This window comes from Oenanthe melanoleuca, chromosome 18 (genome assembly GCF_029582105.1).
Source record: "Oenanthe melanoleuca isolate GR-GAL-2019-014 chromosome 18, OMel1.0, whole genome shotgun sequence".
Taxonomy (NCBI): Eukaryota; Metazoa; Chordata; class Aves; order Passeriformes; family Muscicapidae; genus Oenanthe; species Oenanthe melanoleuca.
The window spans coordinates 7,463,886-7,489,180 of record NC_079351.1 but is presented as its reverse complement, the minus strand read 5'-3'; the positions used below and the strand labels follow the sequence as shown (position 1 = coordinate 7,489,180).

The following is a 25,295-nucleotide window of genomic DNA, read 5'->3' as shown; positions in this document are numbered from 1 at the left end:
CAGGCTTCCAAATTACAAGATTAACATCGATTTTAAATTGCTTCCTAAAACACAAGGGCTCCAGCACAGGGGTGGGTGGCGGATGGATGGATGGATGGATGGATGGATGGATGGATGGATGGAGGGATGGATGGAGGGATGGATGGATGGATGGATGATGGATGGATGATGGATGGATGATGGATGGATGGATGGATGGATGGATGGATGGATGGATGGATGGATGATGGATGGATGGATGGATGGATGGATGGATGGATGGATGGATGATGATGGATGGATGATGGATGATGGATGGATGGATGGATGGATGGATGGATGGATGGATGGATGGATGGACGGATGGATGGATGGATGATGGATGGATGGATGGATGGATGGATGGATGGATGGATGGATGGATGGAGGGCAGCTGCTGTGACAAAGCCCAGAGGACAGCAGAGCTCCTGGGGCATGGCTGGACCCCACACTGGGGTGGGTGCTGTTGGGATTGGGGCAAACTGGGCCCTGGATTTGCAGTTTCAGGTGAAAAGCAGCACACACAGGTCCCTCAGGACAGGGACAGCCCCAGAATAACCCCACAGACCCACGAGCCAGGGACCCACCTTCACCTGAGTTCTTGGTGTTTACAAGAGGTGTCTCCAAGCATTTCACTCAGCTGGTTCCCCTCCTGATGCTCCCCACTGCTCATGCAAGGAAAACTGTACTAGCAGGAGTGCCCCATGGATGGCAGGAACTGCCCAGCACTTGCACAGCCCAAAACCAGCCCCTGGAAGGCTCCAGGAGGCTCAGCAGCACCATCAATCCTCCAGCCCTGCACACCCAGTGTTCAAGCCCACAGCCACACTCACAGCTCCCCAAAAGGCTCAGGAACTGCACAGCTCACTCATTTAACACTTCTGAAATGATCCCCCTTTCTCCTTCAGCCAAAAAGATTGGCCAAACAGTGCTGGGCATCCTGCCACTCTGCTTCCAGGGGCAAAGAAATCGTCCCCTTCCTCCACACCCATCAATCTCCAGCAAGCCAGGGGCTGGATGCTGCAAGCAGCAGGGCCCAGAGCTGGGGGCAAGGGCAGAGCTGCAGGATGAGCCTCAGCTAATCTCTGCTCTAGCTGAACTGAGCCCTGCTCTCTCATTTAAGCCAGAGAAACAAATAAATCAATGGGAAAACCCAGCTTTTACAGAGGCTGCTATGGTTCCCACTGTGCTAGTTTTATTTTCTGAAGTACCTGCTGCCTCCCGGGCTCAGGATGAATTTTGATTTAGGAGTGAAAAGGGGTAATAAAAGAATAAAGTGCCATTAACATTCCTCCTGGCCATGGTGGGGTGTAGGCTCATCACAAGTTGATGGAAATGCCATCTGACTTCCTTATGAGCTATAGAAAATCAATTAATTGATTTAATCATTCCCTGGGTGTCCCTGCTTATGGAGATAACAGAGTGCAGGGCAGGAGGATGCTGCTCCTGCCTCCTCTGACACGGGAAGGGGCCAGCACACCTCCCTGCTCCCAGGGCCTCATCACTGCTCCCCAGTTCAAAATGTGTGAATTCACACTTCCATTTTCCAATAAGTTTGGTGGCATAATTTTTTTTTTCTTCTCTTTAAGCCTGCAGACATTCAATTCTGAGCAGTAATTGCATGAAACAGGCACTTCTTCAAGAAGAGACATTTTCCCAGGGTGGATTAAGCCTCAACCACTACAGCAGCAGCCCTGACACTTCCCTTTACCCCTCTGTGCCCTGCAAAGCACCAATCTGCATTTTGCTCCCCCAGGACATCCCCACACAAGTGGGCAGGAGCCCCCAGTGGCATGTGGAACCCCAGGGATGCCTTCATTCTCATTATTTCAGCAGCTCTCATTTCCCTGCCTGCAACACCAATTTAATGAGGGCAGTAAAGTTTTACTCCTCACTTTAAACTCCCTTTCCACGAGTGGGTTGAGGATGGGAGCACAGTGCACACAACAGTGGCTGCAGAGCTTGGGGCTGAAGTGGGGACACCAGCAGAAGGAGAGCCCACAGTGCTTTTAGTCAACCTGAATTTTCTCCACCCAGGCAAAACAATGGTCTGCTCCCAAAATCCTGCAGGTTAAGGACACCCCCGTGTTGCAGCCCCAGCTGAGATGATGCACCGTGGGTGTGGTGTCACCTCCCTCACAGAGCCTTGGGCAGCTGAGCACCCAGCAGGAGCTGCCAGAAGCCAATGTTCGGGGCAGAAAGCCCTCACCCTGCATCTGGCTCTACCTTAACTCCTTTCTCCTCAGTGCTTGGACAAGGAGGGAGAAGAACAGAGGGAGCAGCCAGAGCTTGGCCTTTCCAGGGGAGCCCCAGAGCCAGCCCTGCTGCTCCAGGAGAAATCAAAAGCCCATCAGCTCCCAGCAAAGCTCTTCACCAAGGAGATGCTCCCAGCAGCAGCCAGCTCCACTTGGCACCAAGCAGACAACTGCTTACAGCATCAGCTGGCTGCTCCGAGATCCATGGCTTTGGAAGGGAGGGATGCAGAGGCTGGAAGGGAGCCCCAGGCACTGCAGGGCTGCCCAGCAGGCTCCTCCACAGGGCTTCCCCTGGCTGGCACCAGGCTGCAGGAGGGTCCAGCCAGCAGCTCTGGGGACGTGCAGGACCTGCAGGTCCCAGCTGGTGCCCAGGAGGTGACACCACACTGTGCCCCACACCTGGGGAAACAGCTGGATAACAGCCCCACGGGGCAGAGGGCAGGGGAGAGGGGATCCTCCTGCCTTTGGAGGGAGTTGTACACGAGCACACCCTGAGAGAGGCTCATCCCTCCTGCTGGAGCAGCATCCCAAACACTCCAGCATCGCTGATCCTGACAGGCTGCCCAGGGCTGCTCAGCAGACAGCACCAAAACACGACCAGCAGCCCGGGAGAGGCTTGTAACTCACTCAGGAAGAAACTGGGAATAATTAGCGCCGAGTTTGCCGAGCAGAGCCCGCCCCGCTCCCTCCCTCCCTCCCCTGTCACTGTCACTTGCTCACACGAGTCCTCACAACTGGTTCTCCTGTCACCTCTGCTGAGCGTTAAAGGCAGCAAGATAAATTTACAGCTCACATGGCTTCTCGAAAGCAAAGGGAACACGAGCATCCCTGGAGCCACACATCTCCGGGCAGGCAGCAGTCCAAGCCCCCCCTCCCAGGTGCTCCCTCCAGCCAGAGCAGGGAGCAAAAGGGGTTCCCAAAGCCACAAAGCAACTTTTGGCCCAAATTCTGCCCCACCCAAGCTCCTGTCAGAACTGTGTGCTCTGCCCAGAAGCAGACTGAGATCAATCACAAGTGGCAGCGACCCAAATTTGCAAATGGGTCCTGAAAATTACCTTTCCTGAGAGAGGGAGGGTGAACACATCTGTGTTGTGTTTTAAAGCTCTCTTGGGCTGAGCAGCATCTCAGTGCAGCCAGGATAGAGCTGAACCAAGCTGTGCCCTCCTCTGCTGTCAGCCCTCACAAGGAGAGTGGGTCAGGCTCATGGACACAGGTCTCCCCTTCCTCCTCCTCCTCCTCCTCCTCCCCTGCCAGCACAGCTCCTGCCAGGGGGGATGACAGAGCTACTCAAGCTCACTCTGATCGTTAGCAAATCCGAGCTTGACCTTTCTGCATCCTCTGTGAGAACAAATGGTGATGTTACCTGGCCGTGCTAACCCAGCTGGGACGCTGCTGGAGCAGAAGGAAAAGCAGCAGAGCCTGGAGCAAGAGCAAAGGACCCCTCTGAGGAGATCATGTATGTTCTCACAGTTCTGTTTGGCCTCTCTGCTCCTCTCCTCAGGGAGCAATCCAAGGCATGGAAATAACAAGAGGTCCCATTGCTTCACGGTGCTGTGGCTCTGAAATGGTGAAAATGCCCTACAAAACCCCAGCAACCTTCAGCACTACCATCTGCAGCCTCTTCCCACCCCTCCTCAACATCCCTGCTCTGCAGAGAAACAGAAGCCACAAATGCCAAAGCTTACAGCTGTGCTGCACAGCCCTAAACATCCCCCTCTCTCCTCTTCTGTGTTCACTGATGGAAAAATTGCTTTAAGCAGGTGAGACTACAGGAACTGGAGCAAAGACAGCAGCAGGAGAGGCAGAGCACTCAGGAGCTGGAATAGAGAGGGTTTGAGGAGAGCAGGGCAGGATTCCTGTTAAACACCATCTCCAGCACAACATGCCTTGGCTGTTGGCTCTGGATCTCTCCTGAGAGTCCAACATGGCAAACCAGAGCCATTCTGACACCCCAAGGAAGCCCCAGTGCTCAGCTCCCCCATGGTCTGCATGTGGGACAAAACACCCCAAGCCAGCAAGGGAAAGCTTCCACTTTTTTTTTCTTTTCCACATTTATTTTTATTCCCTCCAAAATGAACGTAAATGACCAAATCTTTTTGCAGCAGGAGCTGTTCTGTGTGACCTGCAATTCTGCTGGCTCACAGACCACAGGAATCCCTGCAGGGGCTGGTGCACTGCCCACCTCCAGGCAGATCCCAGGCTGAGCTACCATGGCCCAGCTGCCATGTCCCAGTGCTGTAAGACTGGGAAAATCTCTGTTCTAGCCCACAAGCTGCTTATAACCCATCAGGGTCCATATCCTGCAGCCCTGAGACCAGACCCCAAAACACATCTCAGAAACCTAGGACAAGGTACAACAGCCTTGCAGAGGCTGAGCTTCACCCCTCCTTGCTTCTCTTTTCCAGCTTGTGCTCTAAAATCAGCTCTCCCCCATCCTTGTCCTTCCTTCATCCCATTCCCACTGATCCTGCTCCCAAAGCAGAGGAGGAAACACAGCACAGGAGTTCAGCTGTGTCCAGCCACAGGAAACCAGCTGGGAGTCACTTTGGGGTGGGGAAAGGCAGGTGCTGAGCTCTGCAGCTGAGCAGCAGGAAACTCTTGAAAACAAGGTGAAAAGAGAGTTATGGGAACAGCAAACACAGAGCTCCAAACACAGACACCTGTGAACCCCTCAAATGCTGCTCTCAGGGTCCCAGCAAGGTCAGCTGCCAGCAAATCACAAGAACCAGATCCCAGCTCGGGGGCAGAGCTCAGCTCCAGGGCATCAGGACCTGTCCTACACCTCCCCTGGGTTTGCAGCAAATTCCTCCAGCACCTCACACCCAACCCTGCAGGAATCAACTGCAAGAGGGATCCAAAGGCTTTTGATGCTTTGAAGCAGCTCCAGCAGTTGCAGGCAATATTCCAGCCACATCTAATCCCGTTTTAACACTTAATAACCTATTTTCCCCTGCTAATCCCCTGCAGCAGCAGCTCCACCAGCAGGATGTACATCCCACCAAATCCAGCCTGGGGCACAGCCACGGGCTGAGGCACCACAGCCAAATCCCTCCCAGCACCATGATTACAGAATTTGGTATTTTTTGAGCCTCCTGATTCCAGCAGTGAAACAACCACAAGAAAGTTGCTTGGGGGAAAAAAAGGATCATCAAACATATTAAATTCTAAATAAGAGGAGAGAAAAGGGCACAGAAAATTCAATCTCTTGAGTTTAGAGCTTTTCCCAAAGCATCTCCCACATTCAAAATTTATAGACTTCTCTGTTTCCCTTTTTTATCTACATCTTTGTTTGCAGAACAAATTCTCTCAGTGGTCATTTCAAAACAAAGGAACCTTTGTCTGTGTTTACTTGACAGCAACGGATTAGGATAAAATAACTTGCATTTCAGAAGGGTTTTTTTTATTTATTGTTAAGATGCAAAGCCTCTACTGCAGCGAATCATCAAGCAGAGAATCCATCTGAGGAATGATTTCTGGCACACACCAAGAAACTTGGCTTTTGGAGAGAATCTCCAAGAAAAGTATTCACATACAAAAATCAAATTCTAAATGGTATTAACTCCTGGACTGTGACATTATCCATTTCTCCTTTTCATGCTCCTGCCTCACATCTATGTTTATTTTGGTTATGATTGGCTGCTTGCACAGCTCAGGAGCCAGGAAAGCTCTGGGCAGGGCTGGGGCATTTTCATGTCTCCCTTTGAATTGCAATAGCTGAGGCTCAAGGCTGGGCTGGGCAACTCACTCAGGGAGAAACAGGAGCAGCCCCAGCCTAAGCTGGACCAGACACCATGAACTTTAGCATTCACCCACAACCCAAAGGATTTTTTGGATGCAGATGATTTTAAAATAAATTATTTTTTACATCCCCCAGCTCTCTGCAGGCACTGAAGGGCACGGGCAGCTTCTCCTGAGCTGAGTCTGGCTGGGCATGGGGGAGCAAGGAGCAGCACAGAGAGCCACAAGAGCTGGGATCAGCCCAGCAAGGAGCAGCACAGAGAGCCACAAGAGCCGGGATCAGCCCAGCAAGGAGCAGCACAGAGAGCCTCAAGAGCTGGGATCAGCCCAGCAAGGATTGCAGGAGCTGACACTCACTCACCACAAGCCCATTTCATTTATTCTCCAGCTCCACTGCAGAGCAGCCCACCCCAGAGCACAGGGAGGAGCTGCAGCTCCCCTGCACCATCCATCAATTAATGAATAACTCTCCAAAGGGCCCTTCCAGGAGTGCAGGTGGAGCAGGGAGCAGGCTCCTTCCCCACCAGGAGCCCATTCCCAGGAAACACTCAGGTCTGGCATGGCAAACCTGAGGCCACACACCCAGGAACTCTTCCCAAGCCTGGCCACGAGCCTGGCCAGCTTTGTGCAGATTCCTCATCACACCCAGAGCTCACCAGCCCAGCACAATTAACCACTCCTCTGAGCTCGCCTCCAGCCCAGCTCTGTGTGCCTAAAGCAGCCATAACTGCCAGGAATATTTCCTGGGTTTCCCTGGGATCCAGAACACATGTTAATTAAATGCCAGTTTGTTATTCAAACAGACCTTTGGAGAATTCACAGCACTAATAAGCAGCACATCCATTCCTGCTCCCACCCTCCACACTTGGATGTTCATTCCACGTTGCTCCATGTCAGTTCCACCTCTCCTCAGCCAGGAGACACCTCTGGGGTGCCCTCCTCAGCTCCTGCTCCAAACAGAGGGGTCACAGCTGCCCACAGCCTCCACCAGCTGGGTGTGCTCTCAGATGTGCAGGGATGGAGTTTCCCCCATCCCAGCACTGCCCAAGAGCATCACCCTCCCTGCCCTTCCCATGGCTGGGATACCTGGTTCTTCCAGCCATCACATCCTCCCACAGCCTTTCCCAGTGTGCTGGGCTGATGTGCCCAACAATGTGGATTCTGTCCCCATCTGTTAAAACCAGGTGGGGCAGTGACCCTGATCTCCTGGCACACATTATCTGCTCATGGGCCATCTTTAAACCAGCTGGGCAATCATCTTTATCTTCCCACAGCCCATCCTCCCTCCAGGAGATATCTCCTGTTCATGGCCAGTGAGTCCCAGGGCATGACTGATAAAATTCCATCATCCCATGGGAGATGCTCCAGCCAGGGGAGGAGCCAAGCCTTTCCTACCCAGATAAAAACTGAGATTTGGGACACCAAGGGACCTTCTTTCCACTGGATTCCAGAGGAAAGCCAGACCTTTGCACATCATCCCTGGAGCTTCAGAGGAAACTGCACCTTCTCCAGGAGCACTGCTCCAGCTGAACCACATCTGCCCCTGCAGGAGGATGCAGCCACCATTGAATGGGACTGTGCCAACACCCTGACTGACTGACGGGTGTCAGCTTGGATTCTGACTCTGGCAGGGGTTGGGATTGTTCTTTGTAATACTGTATTTCTATTTTAATTTTCCTAGTAAAGAACTGTTATTCCTAATTCCCATATCTTTGCCTGAAAGCCCCTTAATTTCAAAATTATAATAATTTGGAGGGAGCGGGTTTACATTCTCCATTTCAAAGAGAAGCTCCTGCCTTCATTGGCAGACACCTGTCCTCCAGGTGACACCAGGTGACAGAGGGAGGTCTGTGGTGACCCTGCCAGCTCCTGGCCAGCTCATTCCCTGAGATCTTGGTTCCCCTCTGCTTTGGGGGTTACTCCCTCCTGAGAACAGCTACATCACCCTGGGGCACAGCCAGCTCCTATAAACCAGTGTGACAGCAAAGGCTGAACCCCAAAAGCCTGAACCAGGTGTTAGAGAGTGACAAAATCCTCTCAGGGTGTGCCTGCCAAGCTGTGGGGACAGAGAACACGACCTTCCTCCAGCATCTTCCTCCAGAGACAGGAGAGAGGATGCTTTGTGTTTAAAACCAGTGTGTGAGGCCATGAATGAAGCTCATCTTCCCCAATAAGCAGCACAGCAACAGCCAAATGTGCAGCAATTCATCTGGAAGCAATAGTCTGTTTGGCAAAGCTACTGAATATGGGGGGAAAATTGGACTTGCATTGAATTTTTGAGCTTTCTAACAAAGCAGGACTTGCCTTACACAGTTAGAAAGCTAAGAGGCCAAAACCTTGAAAAATTAGAGGACCTAGGTCATAATTTACTTCTTTTCTTCTTTAAATGAGACCAGTCAGGCATTACCAGAAGCAACATTCAGCCTGCACCACCTTGGAGCAAAGCAGCATCTCTCCCAAGCAGCAAGGCTGCTCACAGCCCTCAGCAGAGCCAAAGAGGGTCAGGCAGGAGGGTGAACCCATTTACACACCCTGATTTAATCACCTGAACCCCTAAGTGTGGAGGGTTTGAGGTGTGAGGGCCTGAAAAAGGAGATTTGTTTTGACCCAGCTCCAGGGTCAGCTCTGTGCTGACACTGCTCCAGTAAATGAGCCAGGCAAGGATGCAAAGGTCTGGTTAAATTGATGACAAGGATAAGGATGGGGAAAGCCACTCCAAGGCACCCAGAAAGGGGGTAAAGAGCTGAGTAATGGCCTTTTTGCTATTATTTCACCCCAAATTTGAAACCCTCTGGGGTGACTCCAGGTGGTTCTGCAGGATTTTGGAAACCTTTGCTGCTCTTTGCAGCACAGCCTGTGCCACACCCCAGCTGGCCCCACAGTGATCAGTGTCTCTGCCTTTCTTTATAAACTTTTCAGGGGCACTGGGGCTCCTCTGGACAGAGGGCAGCTGTAACAGTGACACCTTTAATTCCAAACCCAGCAGTCTTTTCAGAACCATCTCCTCAAAAGGCAGGTCTGGAAAGGTTTGGAGAAGGAGCTGCTCTGGGGGCTGTTTCTTATCCCAAGAAGGAAGAAATCCCCTAAAACCAGACTTCACTCACCAGCCATCCTGGAATGTGTGCTTGGCTTGGGGCAGGAACACAAAACACACCTTCCCATGGGAACCCTGGCCAAGTGCAGAAACACTGAAAAGCACTGAGCCTGCCACCTGCTCCAGGCTGAGCTCAGGAGAACACCAGTCCTGGGAAAAGGGCTGGATGGAACTGGTGATGGGAGCAGAGGGGAGGAACATCAGCCACCACATCCTCCATCCATGGGGACAACACAAATCCAGCTGCCACAGGCTGCAAATCCATCTCCTGGAAAGTCAGCTAAGCCTTTTAACACCATCCAGCTCCAGGAACCACCACTTTATCCCTCTCCTCCTGCAGGGAAGCAGCTGGCACTTCTTCCAGCACCCCAAGGAAAGGATTCAATGCTCCAAAATCACATCCCATGTGTGGCTGTGGAGCTCAGATCCTTCCATGGTTTTGGTATGGAGGAGGAGATGGGCCTGGCCAAGCCCATCTCACCCTGCTCAGGGGAGTCAAGCTGGGCAGGTCTCTCTGTGCATTTCAGGTGACTGGAATCTCAGAGCAAAAGCCAGGGGAAGCTCAATCCATGGCAGCAGTGTCCTCCCAGAGCAAGGGCAGGATGTGTCCCACCACAGAAGTGTCTCCTGAGCTGACTTCATGTCTTACCAAAAGAGATATTCAGTGAAACATAACACACACGTGCCAAAAATTAGAATATTTCTCTTCTATATTTTTACAAACATGCATAAAGCCACAAAGGCCTTTTATTTTCTTTTCCCTAAGGAGCAATTTCCACTCCCTGCAGACCACAAGTGCTCCAACCCACTGAGACCTCCAAGCACCTAAGCCAAAACCTCCACATGTCAGACCAGGGGCAGCCCAGACAACCACAGTGCTGCCAGCTGAGGGGCTGATCCCACTGCTCTGGGATCCCACTGCTTCCCCATTTCCTGCTGTCAGCCAGGTCAGCATCCACACCCCAGCATCCATCCCCACTGTCACAGCTCTGGATGTGAGCACAGCCAGGTTTGAGCCACACACAGAGCTTCCCTGCCATGGCCATCCTGAAAATCCCAAAAAAGGGCCAGGTAGGACCTGTGGGAATGGGAGATCCAAGCCCCAGGCTCCTGCATGCCTGGCACCCCCAGGCCAGGCTGGCACAGAGGCCCCAGGCCAGGCTGGCACAGAGCAGACCCAGGCCAGGCTGGCACAGATCCCCCAGGCCAGGATGGCACAGAGCCCCCAGGCCAGGCTGGCACAGAGGCCCCAGGCCAGGCTGGCACAGAGCAGCACCAGGCCAGGCTGGCACAGAGCCCCCAGGCCAGGATGGCACAGAGCTCCCAGCTGGGCACAGAGCAGACCCAGGCCAGGCTGGCACAGAGCCCCCCAGGCCAGGCTGGCACAGATCCCCCAGCAGGGCACAGAGCCACCATGCCAGGCTGGCACAGATCCCCCAGGCCAGGCTGGCACAGAGCAGACCCAGCTGGACACAGAGCCCCCAGGCCAGGCTGGCACAGAGCCCCCAGGACAGGCTGGCACAGAGCAGACCCAGGCCAGGCTGACACAGAGCAGCACCAGCTGGGCACAGAGCAGACCCAGGCCAGGCTGGCACAGAGCCCCCAGGCCAGGCTGGCACAGAGCCCCCAGGCCAGGCTGGCACAGAGCAGACCCAGGCCAGGCTGGCACAGAGCCCCCCAGGCCAGGCTGGCACAGAGCAGCCAGGCCAGGCTGGCACAGAGCCCCCAGCTGGGCACAGAGCCCCCAGGCCAGGCTGGCACAGAGCCCCCAGGCCAGGCTGGCACAGAGCAGGCCCAGGCCAGGCTGGCACAGAGCCCCCAGCTGGGCACAGAGCCCCCCAGGCCAGGCTGGCACAGAGCAGATCCAGGCCAGGCTGGCACAGAGCCCCCAGGCCAGGCTGGCACAGAGCCCCCAGGCCAGGCTGGCACAGAGCAGACCCAGGCCAGGCTGGCACAGAGCCCCCAGGCCAGGCTGGCACAGAGCAGACCCAGGCCAGGCTGGCACAGAGCAGACCCAGGCCAGGCTGGCACAGATCCCCCAGGCCAGGCTGGCACAGAGCAGATCCAGGCCAGGCTGGCACAGAGCCCCCAGGCCAGGCTGGCACAGAGCAGACCCAGGCCAGGCTGGCACAGAGCAGATCCAGGCCAGGCTGGCACAGAGCAGACCCAGGCCAGGCTGGCACAGAGCCCCCAGGCCAGGCTGGCACAGAGCCCCCAGGCCAGGATGGCACAGAGCCCCCAGGCCAGGCTGGCACGCTGCGCTCACCTTCGGTGCGGATGGTGAAGGGAGAGTCCCCCAGGCGCTTGGCTGAGAACTGCCCTCCCAGGGAGGTCATCAGGAAGCACAGGGTGAAAAATCCAATGCCCAGCACGAAAATCCTGTGGGAGAGAGAGCAGAGCTGGAGCAAGGTGTGATGAGGAGCCAGCCCCACCACCCTCTGCCCTGGGTGATCCCTCTGCACAGCAGCAGAGGCTTTGGCTTTGGGTGTCTGGGACAATCCCAGCTCCATCCCTGTGGCACAGCCCCCCCAGCCCTGGCAGAGAGCATCTGTGCAGCCCCAGCCCCAGCAGCAGCTCAGCCCAGCCCAGCCAGACCCACTGTGCTTCACCAGGAGCCCAGGATGCTTCTGCCCAAACCCTGGCTCTGAGCAGGGGGGATTGCCTGAGAACCCCCTCTGAAATCTCTGCAGCTGCTCCAAGGGGCAGGCCTTGAGGAATCCTCCACTGCACTCAAGGGTGGATTTGCATCCTCAGTGGGGGAGCTGAGCCAGACCACAACTGCCCATAGGATGCTCCAACATCCTAGCCCAACATCACAGACTGCAGGAACCACAATAAACAGTACCTGTGCTCCTCTGGGAGAGAGGAATAAAGAGAGACCTTTACCTTCCCTTCTTCCCAAAGGATCTAAAAAAATCCCTTTTAGTTTTTTAAATAAAGCCTTTTGTTCCCCTGTAACTAGGCCACCGGCATTGTCATTGTGTCCCCTGTGCACAAGGGGACAAGGAGGGACCTGCCCCGGCAGCACTCATCCCAGGGCTGGCAGGGAAGTGGCTCCCAGGGGACACACAGGGCAGGATGTCACCTGCACACCACCTCCAGCGAGGGCAGGAGCTCCCAGCACTGCTCTGCTCACTTCAGCCAGTCACTCCTTTGGGGGTGGAGGAGCTCTGTGCAGCCTGGTTGTGCACCAGGCAGTGCAGAGCAGAGTGCTCTGGGCCAAGGGATGGATGTCTGGCCTCCTTCCACGGCTCAGACATGCTGCCATCCTCCCTGAGCCTCCATGGAGGTGCAGCAGCCTCCAGCAGGCACACGGGAAAAGCCCTGGCAGAGCCACTGCCAGGTGTCAGTGACAGAGCACAGCGAGATCTCAGCCTCCAAACCCAGGGGAAACCTCGAGGAGGAGACAGAGGGAGGACAAGCCCCAGCCAGCCTCGTGAAACAACAGGCTTGTCTTCCAACAGGTACATCCTGTGTGGGACAGGGAGCTGAGGAAGCCCCGGGGGCATCGCTGCCTCTCAGCATCCCTGAGCCACAGGGAAGCAAACCACGGAGGACAGCAGCCTCCAGCTCTCTTTACAAGCTCACAGCATCCTCCAGGGGCTCAGGAGCTGCACACAGACCCAGCACAGCACCCAGGCTTTTCCAGGTGTCACAGCTCTCCACTAAGCATTCCTGCCTAGCAGAAAGGCAGAGTAGGAGCCAGCCTTCAGTTCTGGGCTCCAGCACACCAGCACTGCAATTATCTGCTGCTGGAGAGGGCTAACAAATAAAGTGACCTGCTTCAAAGCCCTCATTAGTGACTGGAGATGTTGTGGAGAGCTCAAGTACCAGGTCAAGCAGCTGGAGAAGGTCTGGGCTTCCCCTGGGGGTTCTAGTGGAGGAGCTCCCAGGGCAGATCCCTGCTGTCCCAGCACAGCATGGCCAGGCTGCCCTTGCCTGGAAAGACTCCTGGGGATCCCACCAGCTCCCTGCCTCCATCCAGGCAGCTGTGGCACTGCTGTCACACAGACAGCACACCTGGGCCAGACCCAGGGCAGCCTCACTCTCAGCAGCAGGAACAAAGGGTTTCCTTCACCTGCTCTGGGAGGATCAGCCCTGCTCACAGCAGACAGGCCCTGACTCCTGCCATCCCCAAGGACCAGCCCTGTCCCATCCCCAGTGCATCAGGGGCACCTGGCCATGGCTCTGGACAGGCAGCACAGCTCAGCTCAGCTCAGCTCCCCACCTCTTCTCACCTCCACCTAATCAAGGGGAAAAGCAACACCCTGGGCTTGAGCTCTGCCAGCAGCACACACAGCACAGCACCAACACTCCCTGACAGCCAGGCCAGAGCTAGCCTGGGGAGCTGACACACCTGGGGAGCTGACACACCTGGAGAGCTGACACACCTGGGGAGCTGACACACCTGGGGAGCTGACCCAGCTGGGGAGCTGACACACCTGGAGAGCTGACACACCTGGGAGAGCTGACACACCTGGAGAGCTGACACACCTGGGAGAGCTGACCCAGCTGGGGAGCTGACACACCTGGGAGAGCTGACACACCTGGAGAGCTGACCCAGCTGGAAGAGCTGACACACCTGGGAGAGCTGACAGATCTGGGAGAGCTGACCCAGCTGGGAGAAGGGAGCATCACTAAAACTGCCTGACATCCCCGTGCAGGCATGGACCAGCTCAGGCCCCTTTAATTTCCAAATGAGCCGCCCCTGGAGGGGTGGAAAGCAGTCTCTACAAGATCTACAAACCACTGTGCACTCACTAACCCAGGCTCCCACCCTAAAGGCCTGGCTGTGGGCACAGCTGGTGACCCCCACGAGCAGAGCCACCCCCTCCCCAGCAGAACTGATGAACCATCGAGCTGTGGAATCTGCACACAGGCACAGACTCAGCCCCCTGCCCAAAGCAGAGCTGGGAGGAGGGTTTCCAGAGAGCTGTGGTCCAGCTCCAGCAGGGAGGTGATTGTGGAGGCAGCAGAGCGTCCCTGATGCTGCAGAGCAGCGTGGTGTCCCATAAATAGCTTGGAGAGAGGGTGATCTGGGGACATTAGTGCACTGCCATCATCACAGCCTGAGCCCAGAGCAGTGCTGGCTCTGGGGAAAGCTCTCAGGAACAGACTGGAGGGGATTGCTGCACCCAGCTTGGCTTTGGAGGGCTGAATTTGCCCTTAGGGAACATGTGCCATGGCACAGGAGAAGAAACTGAAAGGGGTCACAGCCCAGCCAAGTCCTGCACCCCAGGGTCCTCCCTGGCACAGAACCCACCATGGCCCTGTCCTGGTGTCCCCTCCCCCAAGGGGCATTTCAACAAAGCATCACCTGAATAAACACTCAGACTGATCCTGCTCTCACACCTCCTATCAGCAATATCTTCATCGTTATGCGAGACCTTGTTGACACTTTTTAATCTTCATAATTATAGTGTGGCAAGGAGGAATCCTTAAACACTGAGCAGAAAGAAAAAGGGGAAGAGAAAGAGACAAAGGTAATCTGTGCTCTACACCTCCCTAGGAAACTAAACCTTTTTCATTTTGACTGGATTACAGGGAGAGTAGGGGAGATACAAGATGCTTTTTTTCAAAAAAAAAAACAAAAAAAAAAAAAAAAAAGGAAAAAAAGGAATTGGAGCCCTACTGGAATTGCTGTCCTCGGGAGATCAGTGGATCCAGCCCAGAGCAGTGCTCCAGGGAGCAGGGAGGGTCCAGAGCTGACTCCCAGCCTGAGAGCCCCAACTCCTTTACTTTTGCTGATGTTCTCCAAGTGAATAAAAATTCCTGGCCCAGCCTCAACTGCATGGAAACTCCTTATACAGAAAACAAATTTATCACAAAATAGGTAAAACATATCAGATCCCAAATGGTCCAAATGCACTGGATTCTTTCCCCCAAAATCAAGAATAATACCCTGAAGACCATGGAGTTCCAAGGACCAAATAACATCTATACTGTGTGCTGGCTTTGCCTGTCATCCAATGTCACATTTAATTCATTGCTCAGGCACAGTCCTGGTGCCAAGTCCCTCCACAAACTGAAATGTTCACAGTTCTGGGCTCTGGCTCAGTGCCCAAAAGAGAAGAAAGCAAAATTCCTCAAGTCTTACATGAAAATTGGAAGTGATGCCCCAGTCTTTGAGGATTTTTGGCCCAAGGAAGGGAAAGCTGGATGTGACCAGGAGGGTCTGAGTGCTGAGCTGGGGTGGGGTGGGGGCAGGAAAGCCAGCAGCACCCAGCAGGATGGACTGTGACACTGGGAATGTGACACTGGGACTGTGCTCATGGTGACACATCACCCACAGCTCCTACACAGGTGCAGGGGGAAGCCAGGGGCTACAGAGTCAGGTAACATCTTTTATTGGACAAGTTTTCAACTCCCAAAAGCTGAGCCACCGTTCCTACAGGTTAATAAATGATTCCTGTCCCTCAAACCCTTTTTGCTCAGAGCTGACAGGGTTGTGGTGATGTCAAACTGCTGCTCAGCCATGGGCACTGTAATCCATGCAGGGGACCAGGGTGAGCTCTCACTGATCACTGTTACATCCCACAGAGAGCCTGGCTTGAGTTTCCAGCTGGCAAACAGGGCTACAGTGCCAAGAGCTGGGTGAGCAGGACCAGGGCTCCCCAGTGAGTCCTTGCCCAGGTCTGGCACCACCACAAATGAGACCCCCTTTTCTGCTGAGGTGGAGTCACAGCCACCCCTGGACACTGCTGTGGTTTTGCTCTGATGTGCTCCCTCTCCCCTTCCCTCTCTGCAGGCTCAGGGCTCTGCATTGCTTTGCTGAGCGTGTCTGGAGGGTGGTTAATGAAATGTTTTGGTGCACAGGATCAGGTTTCCTGTGTGCTGTTTGCCGATGGCACCTCTCCTCCGATGGCAGCCATCCACATCAGGCAGGGGATTGCACCAGGGGATTCCCTGGAGCGAGAGGCTTTGCCCAGCCAGCAGCAGGAAATCGAATTACAGGACCCACCCTGACTGCCAGGATCTTCTCCCACTCCTGGAGGTTATCCCTGACCCACAGCAGCTGGGGATGTGGGTGCTGCTGTTAGGGGAGCAGAGCTGGTTTGCACAGGTTACAGCTGGAGCTGGGCAGTGCCAACACTCACCCACGCTGGGCTGGCAGCAGGGTGACACAGGGCTGTGGTGTGGGGGGGTCACAGCAGCAGGGAGAGGTCCTGGACACTGTGGGATGGTGAGGAGAGGGCCTTGGGAATTCCTCCCTGTGCACAGAGGGAGCCTGACTGTTAACAAGGTTATCCCAATACTGGTCTGTACTGGCTGGAGAGCAGAAGCCAGCCCAGGACACGGCCAGGACAGTGCAAGTTCTCCACCTGGACATCACAAACCTCTCATCCACACACACCCTCATCCCTAATGGGACTTTGTGATCACCCTGAACTGCACTCCCTGTGCTCCCCCTGACCCCAGGTCGCTGCTGGAGATGGAGTTCCCCTGTCCCAGGGGTGACACTCAGGGCACAGGGATGCTGCAGCCCGTCACTTCCTCACTGTGGAATTCAAGCCCCGTTGAGAAAGCAGACAGGCAGGCAAAGAGCATTCCCCGGGGTGAGCGTGCCCTTCTCGTGTCTCTCCCTGCTCCACCCGGAGCCAGCCTGAGCTGTGCGAACCCTCACACCTCGGCCACCGCTTTGTGGCATCCCCTGGCAGCTCCCGAGGTCAGACAGACAGACAGACAGACAGACAACATCTCTACAGTGAGTGCAGGCGAGTGGTGCGAGCCCAGCCTGTCCTTCTCCACGCCGGGCTGAGCGAAAAGGCAGCGAGCAGATCCCTCCGGAGACCCCAGAGCTCCGGACAGAGCGGGGAGCGCTGCAACAGCCGGGCTGGGCTCGCCCCACCTTGAGCCCCGTCCCCGGCACGTTCCCCTCTGTCTCTAAGAGGTTTTGGTCCCTCTCCCCATGGAAAAACCACGTAAGTGCCAACACAACACCCCCCGTGTGTCTCGGGAGCAGCCCAAGCACATCTCCAGTGAAGCAAAGAAGCCGGAGAGCCGGGGCTGGAGAGGGGAAGCGAATGTGTGGAAGAAAACCGGAGAGTTACACCAAGGTGGGTGCGGTGTGCTGGAGCCGGAGGGGTTCAGGTTCGGTCACCCACCCCAGACCCACCGCCAATTCAGGGCGGGCTTTGAAATCCCCAGGCTTCAACCAAATCCCCCCGAGTATCCACACCTCCGAGAACGGTACCCAAAGGAGCCAGCGGGAGCAGCTCTGCGATAACCCCGGAGACAGCGGCCGTGGGTGAGCCGGGAGCCGGGAGCCAGCGAGAGCCGCAGGAGCCGCACGCTGCCCCGCGGGCAGCCCTGCCTGGATCCTGCCTGCATCCGTACCTGTATCCTGCTTGGATCCTACCTGAATCCTGCCTGGATCCTGCCTGGATCCTGCCTGGATCCCTACCTGGATCCTGCGTGCATCCTGCCTGCATCCATACCTGTATCCCTACCTGTATCCTGCCTGGATCCTGCCTGGATCCTCCCTGGATTCTACCCGGATCCCTGCCTGGATCCTGCCTGCATCCCTGCCGTGCCCGGCTCGATCCACACACGCACCCCGGACAACCTCGCCGAGCCCGGCCCGCCGCAGCCCCCCGCCCCGGAGCCGGGAGGAAACACCAACTTTACCTAAAGGGTCTCAAGGTGACGAGGCATCTTCTGACCATTATCTTGCCATCCGCGTTGACAGTGATCATCGTTCGAAGTTGCGGGCGGGGGGCGGCCCCGCACCCGCCGGCGGCAGCGAGGGCGGCAGCGAGCGGGGCTCAGCGGGCGGGGCGCATGGCGGGGGCAGCGGGGGGACCCGGCGCGGCCCCCCTGCCCTACCCTGCCCTACCCTCGCCCCTGCCCGCCGCCGGCCGAGCCCATGGCCGGCTCCGGGCTCCGCTGCGCCCCGCGCACCCCGCGCTGCGGCTCCGCTCCGCCCCGCGCCGCCCGCAGCCTCCGCCGCGCTCCCGCTGCCATCTAGCGGCGACCCGGCCCGGGGGGCTCGGGGCAGGGGCAGCCCCCCGAGCTGCGGGGGTGGCGTTTTGGGGCGAGCACGGCCGGGGCTGGGCGGAGAGGGCGGCGGCATCCCCGCGCAGGTGACAGCCCGGCGTGGGGACCTCGGGGACAGGGACAGCCAGACCAGGAATGCCACCCAGCACTGTGCCCCCGTGCTGCTTGATTGGAGCAGAGCAAACCTGCCTTTGTGGGGAAAGGAGTGTCTGACAGCACCAGGCTGCAGCTCTGCACCTCCGTCACTCTGTTTTCTCACGACCCACGATGTGGCTCCCCAAAGTCCCCAGCTGCTCCAGGGGGCTGCCAAAAGGACCAGGGCCGTGTCCTCGGGAAGACAAAGAAAGGGCCGTGAGGCAGGAGAAGCAGTGCTGAGCTCAGCAGAGGTGTTTCCCACTCTCCTGTCAAAGGTGACAAGCCCTAAAAGCCTCCCAAAAGTTGGGACTTAAAGGAGCCAAGTGTGCACAGAGCCCAGAGATGCCCCATTTCCAACCCCACTGGGGGTGAGGGAAGGGATGCAGCAGCCCGGGGTGAGCACAGAATGGCTGGAAGGACAGTGCTGTCCCCATGTGCACTCTTGGCCAGGCTACAGGACAGGGCCAGGCCATGGTCTGGGGGCTGTGGTGCCAACAGGGCCCCTCACACCCCTGTCCCCATGGCTGGTTGTCCCTCCTTGTGCTGGATACCACCATGGTACCATAGAACACAGGGTGACACTGGGGGACAGCTGTCCCTTGCCTTCCTCACAGTGGGATGACCTCCCCACATGGTCTTCCCCAGCCTTTCTCCATCCCATTTTCCTCCAGAGAGAGAAAGCTCCCTCCAGCCCCACCTGCCTGGCCTGGCTCAGTGATCTGCTCCTCAAGTGCTGAGCAATTCCAGCTCCCTCCCAGCACCAGCCCTCACCCTCTACAAACTAACCTGGGTTGTGCACAGTCCCAGGGTTTGCCCGAGGGGCTGATGAGGAGGAAATGCTGCTGTGATTCTGCATTTCCATAGCATCCCAGATGCTCAAACTGCTTCCTTCTCCCCAGTGGAAACCAGGGGTGGCCTTGGTCAGCAAAGCTCCAGGGAGCACAAGCTGCAACAGCACCAGCCACAAGCAAGCTCAGGGACAGCAGCTGGAAATTTACCCCAAACCAGAATTTCTCCTCATAAAACATCACTTTTCTCTAAGCAGGAGAGGCAAAACCATATTCTCCAGGACTTTTTAAATGCAGAGAGATTTTTGTGTTCATCCAGAGTTTTCATGGGCAGGTGACAGGAAGGAGCCATTGCCATGCCAGGTGTGAGGAGGATCCCAGCAGGACGTGGCAGACAGATGCACAGACTGGGGGTTTGCAGGAGCTGTGGCTCAGCAGCAGCAGCCAGTGCTGTCAACCAAACCCTCAGGTCACCTTGGCAAGGACACCCTTCTCTGAATCCATCCAGTGGGGACCTTATGGACACAGCCAGGCAGCCCAGTGCATGGACAGACCCAAACACCAGCTGGGTGCTCAGCCCTGCTGTTGTAGCTGCAGCTGGGAACATCTGGAACAACCACCTGGCATTCTTCAGCTGGCCACTGGGCAAGGAGGGGAGCAGCAGCCTGGTGAAGGTGCTCTGGGGATCCTGCTACTCCCAATTTCCTGCTGCTCACTCCATTCCCATCTCCTGCTGCTCTGACAGCAATTCTTAGTCCTCACCTGAGCTGTAAATCCACCTCAAATTCTGGTGCTGCCCTCCAGAGCCTGGCTCCAGCTGGCAGCAGGAGGCAGAGCCCTTCATTCTAAAATCTTCTTTCTGAGATCAGCTCAGCTCCATGGGGCTGGAAATCTTCCTAATGCACACAGACCCTGCATGCAGTGGGTGGTGGAGCAGCCAAGCCACTGCCTGGGGTGTGCAGGATCCAGCTGTGCCTTCCCTGGAGCCTGGGAGGGACAGGGAACACCCCAGAGTGCAGAGCAGGGGGAGCAGAGGGGTGAATTCTGTGGGATGGGACCCTCTGACCTCCATAAGGATAACACCAAGTCCTTCTGTGCATCCCACAAGCTCTGGATTGTCCCAGTCCAGCTCTTCCCTGGGTCCAGTGGCAAAGGCTTCCCAGCAGGAAAAGTCTGGAGTGTGGCAAGGCACCACACATTAATTGTTTAACAATTAAGGGTGAGTGACATTGAGGGGAGAGATGGTTTGTTCCCATTCCTCCTTCCAGAGCTGATCCTGGGCTGGAAAATGCTCCTGAAGGGTCTGGCAAAAGGCAGCTCAGCCACCTTGGCTTCCTCCATGTGCCTCCTGCAGCACTGACCAGGAAATGAAAAAATAAAATAAAATAAATAAAATAAAATAAAATAAAATAAAATAAAATAAAATAAAATAAAATAAAATAAAATAAAATAAAATAAAATAAAATAAAATAAAATAAAATAAAATAAAATAAAATAAAATAAAATAAAATAAAATAAAATAAATCTAGAAATCTGCTCTTGTCAATCTCCATGCCCATCCTGGCAGGGTGCTGGGTCAGCAGGGAGTGACAGCCAGAGTTACTTCTGCCACTCCCAATTCCCACCAGGATCAGCCATGCAGGATCCATCAGCCCAGGGATGGGGATGTGGCATTCCCCACCCCCAGGGCCCTCATCCCCTGGAGAAACTCTGCAGCAGCCAGTCCTTTCTCTGTGCTGCTGCTTGAAACAAAAGCTTAATTAACTACCAGCTCTCTGTCTGTTTAGAGGGATAAATCTGAAATCCAAGGATGGTAATAAAGCAGTGAATTGTCTTCTTCGGCAGCTGAGAAGCAATAGCCCCAAAAATCAATGTGCTGAACTTATACTGCACACACACACACACATTTTTTGTTATTCCAAATTCAGCAGCAGAAGGAATGGAAAGAACCAACTCAGCAGCCAGCTGGCCCAAAAGAAACCAGTTCTGCACCAGTTAGAGCCCCTGCCCACCCAGAGGCAGACATGGAGCATCTCCAGTGCAGCTCCAGGCTCCACAGCTCTGCCTGTAATGGGGCAGGGCCAAAATTCCAGCTCTGAGCATCCTCTGGAAGATGGGACTCACCCTGCACCACTGGCCCAGTGTCCTGGTTTGGGGCAAATTTGGGAGGAGTCCTCCAAATGGTGTCCCTGTAAAAAGCAAATTCAAGTGGTCCCTCTCCCTTATCAGTTGAGGAGACATAAATCTCCTTGGAAAGCAGTGGAAAAAACTGTTCAAAGAACTCACAAACATGGAAAATTAATAATATTAATCAATGGAAGATCTTGTTGTTCTGAAGAGATGGCAAATTCAGAAAGTCCTTGTCATAGGGTGTAGCTCAGCTCACTCAGTCCCTCCTGCTGGAAAATGCCACATCCCAGGCCTGGTGTGCCACAGCTGGGAGGTTCCTGTGTTTTCATTACAGAGCTGTGCTGAACAGTTCCCAAAAAAAAAAAAAAAAAGAAAAACCACAGCCCAGGGAACTTCTCTGCCTCAGCTAGCTAAAAAAAAAACTAACTAAAAGCAAAGCTCTGTCCTGCTGTCTGTTGATGCTGCAGACAGCACAGTCTGGGAGCAGGAATATGGGGGAGCCAGGGCAGTTTCTGAAACAAACTGTGCACTTCTTCTGCCCCCTTTGCCCTCAGAACCAGCCTTAAAGGTGCAGAACTCACTATCCAGCATAAACAGAGAAGATAATTGGGGATACAAGTGTCATAAAGTCACCCTAAGGACACCCAGCAAAAGACCTGGGGGATTTTCAACTGATCCTTGGTGACTGTGAAACCCTGGAGCTCCCTACCCAGCCCTGGCTGCACAGAACCTCATGGTCTGTGTCACCACAGCTGCAGGAAAGGAGTTATAAATGCAGGGGGGCTGTAACCCACCAGAAATAAAGCTTAAAATACATTCCTGCAAAGGTCACAGACACACTCATCACTGCTCAGCTGGGGCACTCCAGACCAGCCACAGTGACAGGTTTGTGCTCTTGGTGAGTGTGCTGGGGATCCAAAACACCCCAGGACCCTCCAGAGACTCCAGAGACCCTCCTTCAGTGCTGCCCAAGGCCTGGGGGTTGGATCTGCCCATGTTTCATCTCGATCCTCAAGCTGCCGGGTCTTCATGGAAAAGTGATGATCCCAGAGGGGGAGAATGACAGCAGGCAGAGGAGCTGAAATCTGCTGTGACAAGCCACTTCCTTAAGCTCTGCCCAGCACAGGCTTGCCCTTGAGATAAGAGGGATAATTTGATTGCAGGAGCTGCAGTGCCCAAATGCTTTGGGCATTAGGATCACTTAGTCACTGTAACTTCTCTGTCCCCCCCAGGCGACATTGCTGGGGACAGGGAGCTCCTTCATTGACGAGAAGCAGCTCTGGCTCAGCCTCAATCGCTGCATTCACGCCTCTGCCCGTCTCTGGAGCAGCAAGGCAGAAAGGCTCCGACCCCCCGTTCCTCTGAGCATCACCGGCCAGGGGCTGCAAAACAAACCCGAAATTTGCTGCTCTGCTGGTGTTTGGAGAGAACGTTGGGCAGAGAGCAGGGAGGGGATGGCAGTGTCCTAAAGCCAGCTTGGAATCCCCTTTCAGCTGCCCGAGGATGCTGAAAGGGACCAAGAGGTGCCAGCAAACACCCTGGGCAGGGGTGGCCTTGCTGCTGCAGAGCAGGAAATGTGGGTGCTGAGGATCCATCCACCAGCTTAAAGTCCCTGCGACTGCAGCCTGCAGAAGATGCAACATTTTCCTTCAACACTTGAAATGCAGAAACACTGCTCAGCTGACAGGCAGCAGTGAGAGGGCACCTGACACTGCCCTGGGGGGATTTACCAATCATCAGGGTCCCAGAATCTGTTCTCTGCTCCATGGGGCTGCTCTCTGTTCCCCAGGGCTGTTCTCTGGGGCAGTTCTGCAGCTCACAGGGCTGTTCTCTGACCCCTGGAGCTGTTCTCTCACCCTTGGAGCTGTTCTCTGACCCCTGGAGCTGTTCTCTGACTCCTGGAGCTGTTCTCTCACCCTTGGAGCTGTTCTCTGACCCCTGGAGCTGTTCTATGGAGCTGTTCTCTGACCCCTGGAGCTGTTCTCTGGAGCTGCTTTCCAGTCCCTGGAACTGCTCTCAATGTTCTCTGCTCCCTGGGATGTTCTCTGGTCCCCAGAGCTGTTCACTGGAGCTCTTCTCTGGTCTCTGGATGTGTTCACTGGAGCTGTTCTCTGCTCCCTGGAGCTCTTTTCTGGAGTTATTCTCTGTTCCCTGCCTGGCTGAGGTCTCAGTGGGGTGCAAGGTGCCACCAGGCAGACACTGCTCTCTGTCCCTCCTGCCCTGGGACAGCAGCTGGGAGCCCAGTGGAGATGTTCAGCACTTGTGCACTGCCTCAAGGCAGAGCCAGAAGCATTCCCAGGGCAGATCCAGCAGTCAGGATGGGCTCTCTCAGCCACAGCAGCATCCACTGGGCAGCAGGAGGAGCATTCCAGCCCTTGGACCCCAGGGATGCTGCAGCCCCCAGTGTGGCAGCACAGCCCAGGACACTCAGGCTCCTGCTGGAGGTGCACAGCAGGTGAGGTGTGAGCTGTAAAACACGGGATTCTCCAGCACAGGGCTGTCAGCACAGGGAATTTGGGAATCTCCTGCTCTTCCAGCCTGTCAGCACTGTGAATCCTTCACTTCCATTAGCTGCTAATTCTCTAATTCAGCAGAGGAAAATAATCGATGTAGGGATCACTCCTCAGCTCCCAATAGGATTATGTGTTCTGAGAGCAGCAGGGAAGCTGATTTTCCCTTTCTCCTCCTGCTTAAATAAACTCGTGTATTTTTTTCACTATGTTAATTAAACCCAGCAACGACCCTGGCTTCACTGAGCAGCAAACACAAAAGGTGAAAGGAAAACCTGAACCAGCTTTGTCAGTCACAAAGGGCTCCTGGCTGCCCTGGCTGCAAAGGGAGATGCTCACAGGAAACACGAGCAGCAATTAAAAATTAAAGAAAGGGGAAGATGAGTGCAGCAGAGAGGGGAGGTGCATTGGATCAATGCAGTGCATTAAGGGGCAGCTCTGCCCAGCTCCATCCATCAGGGGAGAGGCCACAAGGAAGGGAGGGAGCCCAGGGTGAAGGAGAGCAGCAGCAGGGTGGAAATGCTGAACCACTGCTCCTGAAGGGGAGAGAGCATCCTTCCTCCCTTTGGGTGAGGTTATTTGAGGCTGAACACCCCAGAGAGCCCTCACTGGGAAAGGGGCCAGGAAAAAGTCAGGGAAAGTGAGCCCCGAGGGCTGGACCTGTCCCTCTGCAGGCAGACTTCTCCAGGCTGCCACTTCAGCTTTGCCTCCCCTGCCTCTGTCACACTCAGCTGAGCACATTTCCCAGCCCGGTGCGGTCCCAGGAGGACAATACATTGACAATAGCATTGAAAGGACAAGGAAAATCCTCTGCAGGAGCCTCCCAGCCTTGTTAGCACGTTATCCTGAGCTCCTGCATCCCAGAGGATGAGGATGGATCCCATCCCTGTGGAACAAGCCTGGCAGCATCACCATGCAGGGTGGAGACATGCTGGAGCTCAGGGTGGAAAGTGCTTCACACGGGGATGGGGAGAAGGAGAGTTTAACCCCCCTCAACAGGCTCCTGTATCCACAATACTCACCAGGGACCCATCAACACCCCAAAATTCAGGAGGCTGAAAGTGGCACAAGTCTCATTTTGCAGCCCCATCGCTGCCAAGAGATTTCAAAATTAATCTAAGAAATCCTAAACTGTCCTGAGTTATTCAAAATTAATCCAGGAAATCCTAAACTCTCCTGAGTTACTCAAATTCATGATGAAACAAATGGAAAGCCCCCCAGCTATGGGCTGGGATCACACAATTAGACTGGTAGAAAATAAACCTCTCTGAAATCCTCAGACATTCAAACCTGAGAGACTACATGAAGAAAAATGTTCAGTTTTCACATACAATGAGTGGAAATAATTTTAGATTTTTATTATTATTATTTCAGAAAGGAAATAAGCATATTTCAATCCAGTCAAGAGTGAAATTGAGTTTAACAACAAAGCAATTTCTATTAGTGGAGACAGAGGGGAAAAAATATGGATTAATAAGAAACTCACAAAGAAATGTGTCAGACAATGGTGGAATTAGGAATTAAGAGACTTTGCTTTACTGCTGATAATATAAGCACATAATGATCTACCTCATTCATCCCTGATGTGCTCCCTTCCTGTAACAACACTGTAAAACCACAGCAGTGGAAA

The 25,295-nt window shown here is 54.8% G+C and overlaps 1 protein-coding gene across 1 annotated transcript in view; it reads right to left on the bottom strand.

Annotated features, from left to right (window-relative positions):
• MGAT5B (alpha-1,6-mannosylglycoprotein 6-beta-N-acetylglucosaminyltransferase B) overlaps positions 1 to 17,866 on the bottom strand; it is a 69,270-nt gene extending 51,404 nt beyond the window's left edge. Inside the window, exons 1-2 of the mRNA XM_056505907.1 lie at positions 17,734 to 17,866; positions 11,372 to 11,484 (exon numbers count right to left, since the gene is read on the bottom strand). Coding sequence (XP_056361882.1) covers positions 11,372 to 11,484; positions 17,734 to 17,801 — 181 coding nt within the window. The 5' untranslated portion in view covers positions 17,802 to 17,866. The remainder of the gene's footprint in view (positions 1 to 11,371; positions 11,485 to 17,733) is intronic.
• Positions 17,867 to 25,295: the final 7,429 nt, after the last annotated feature.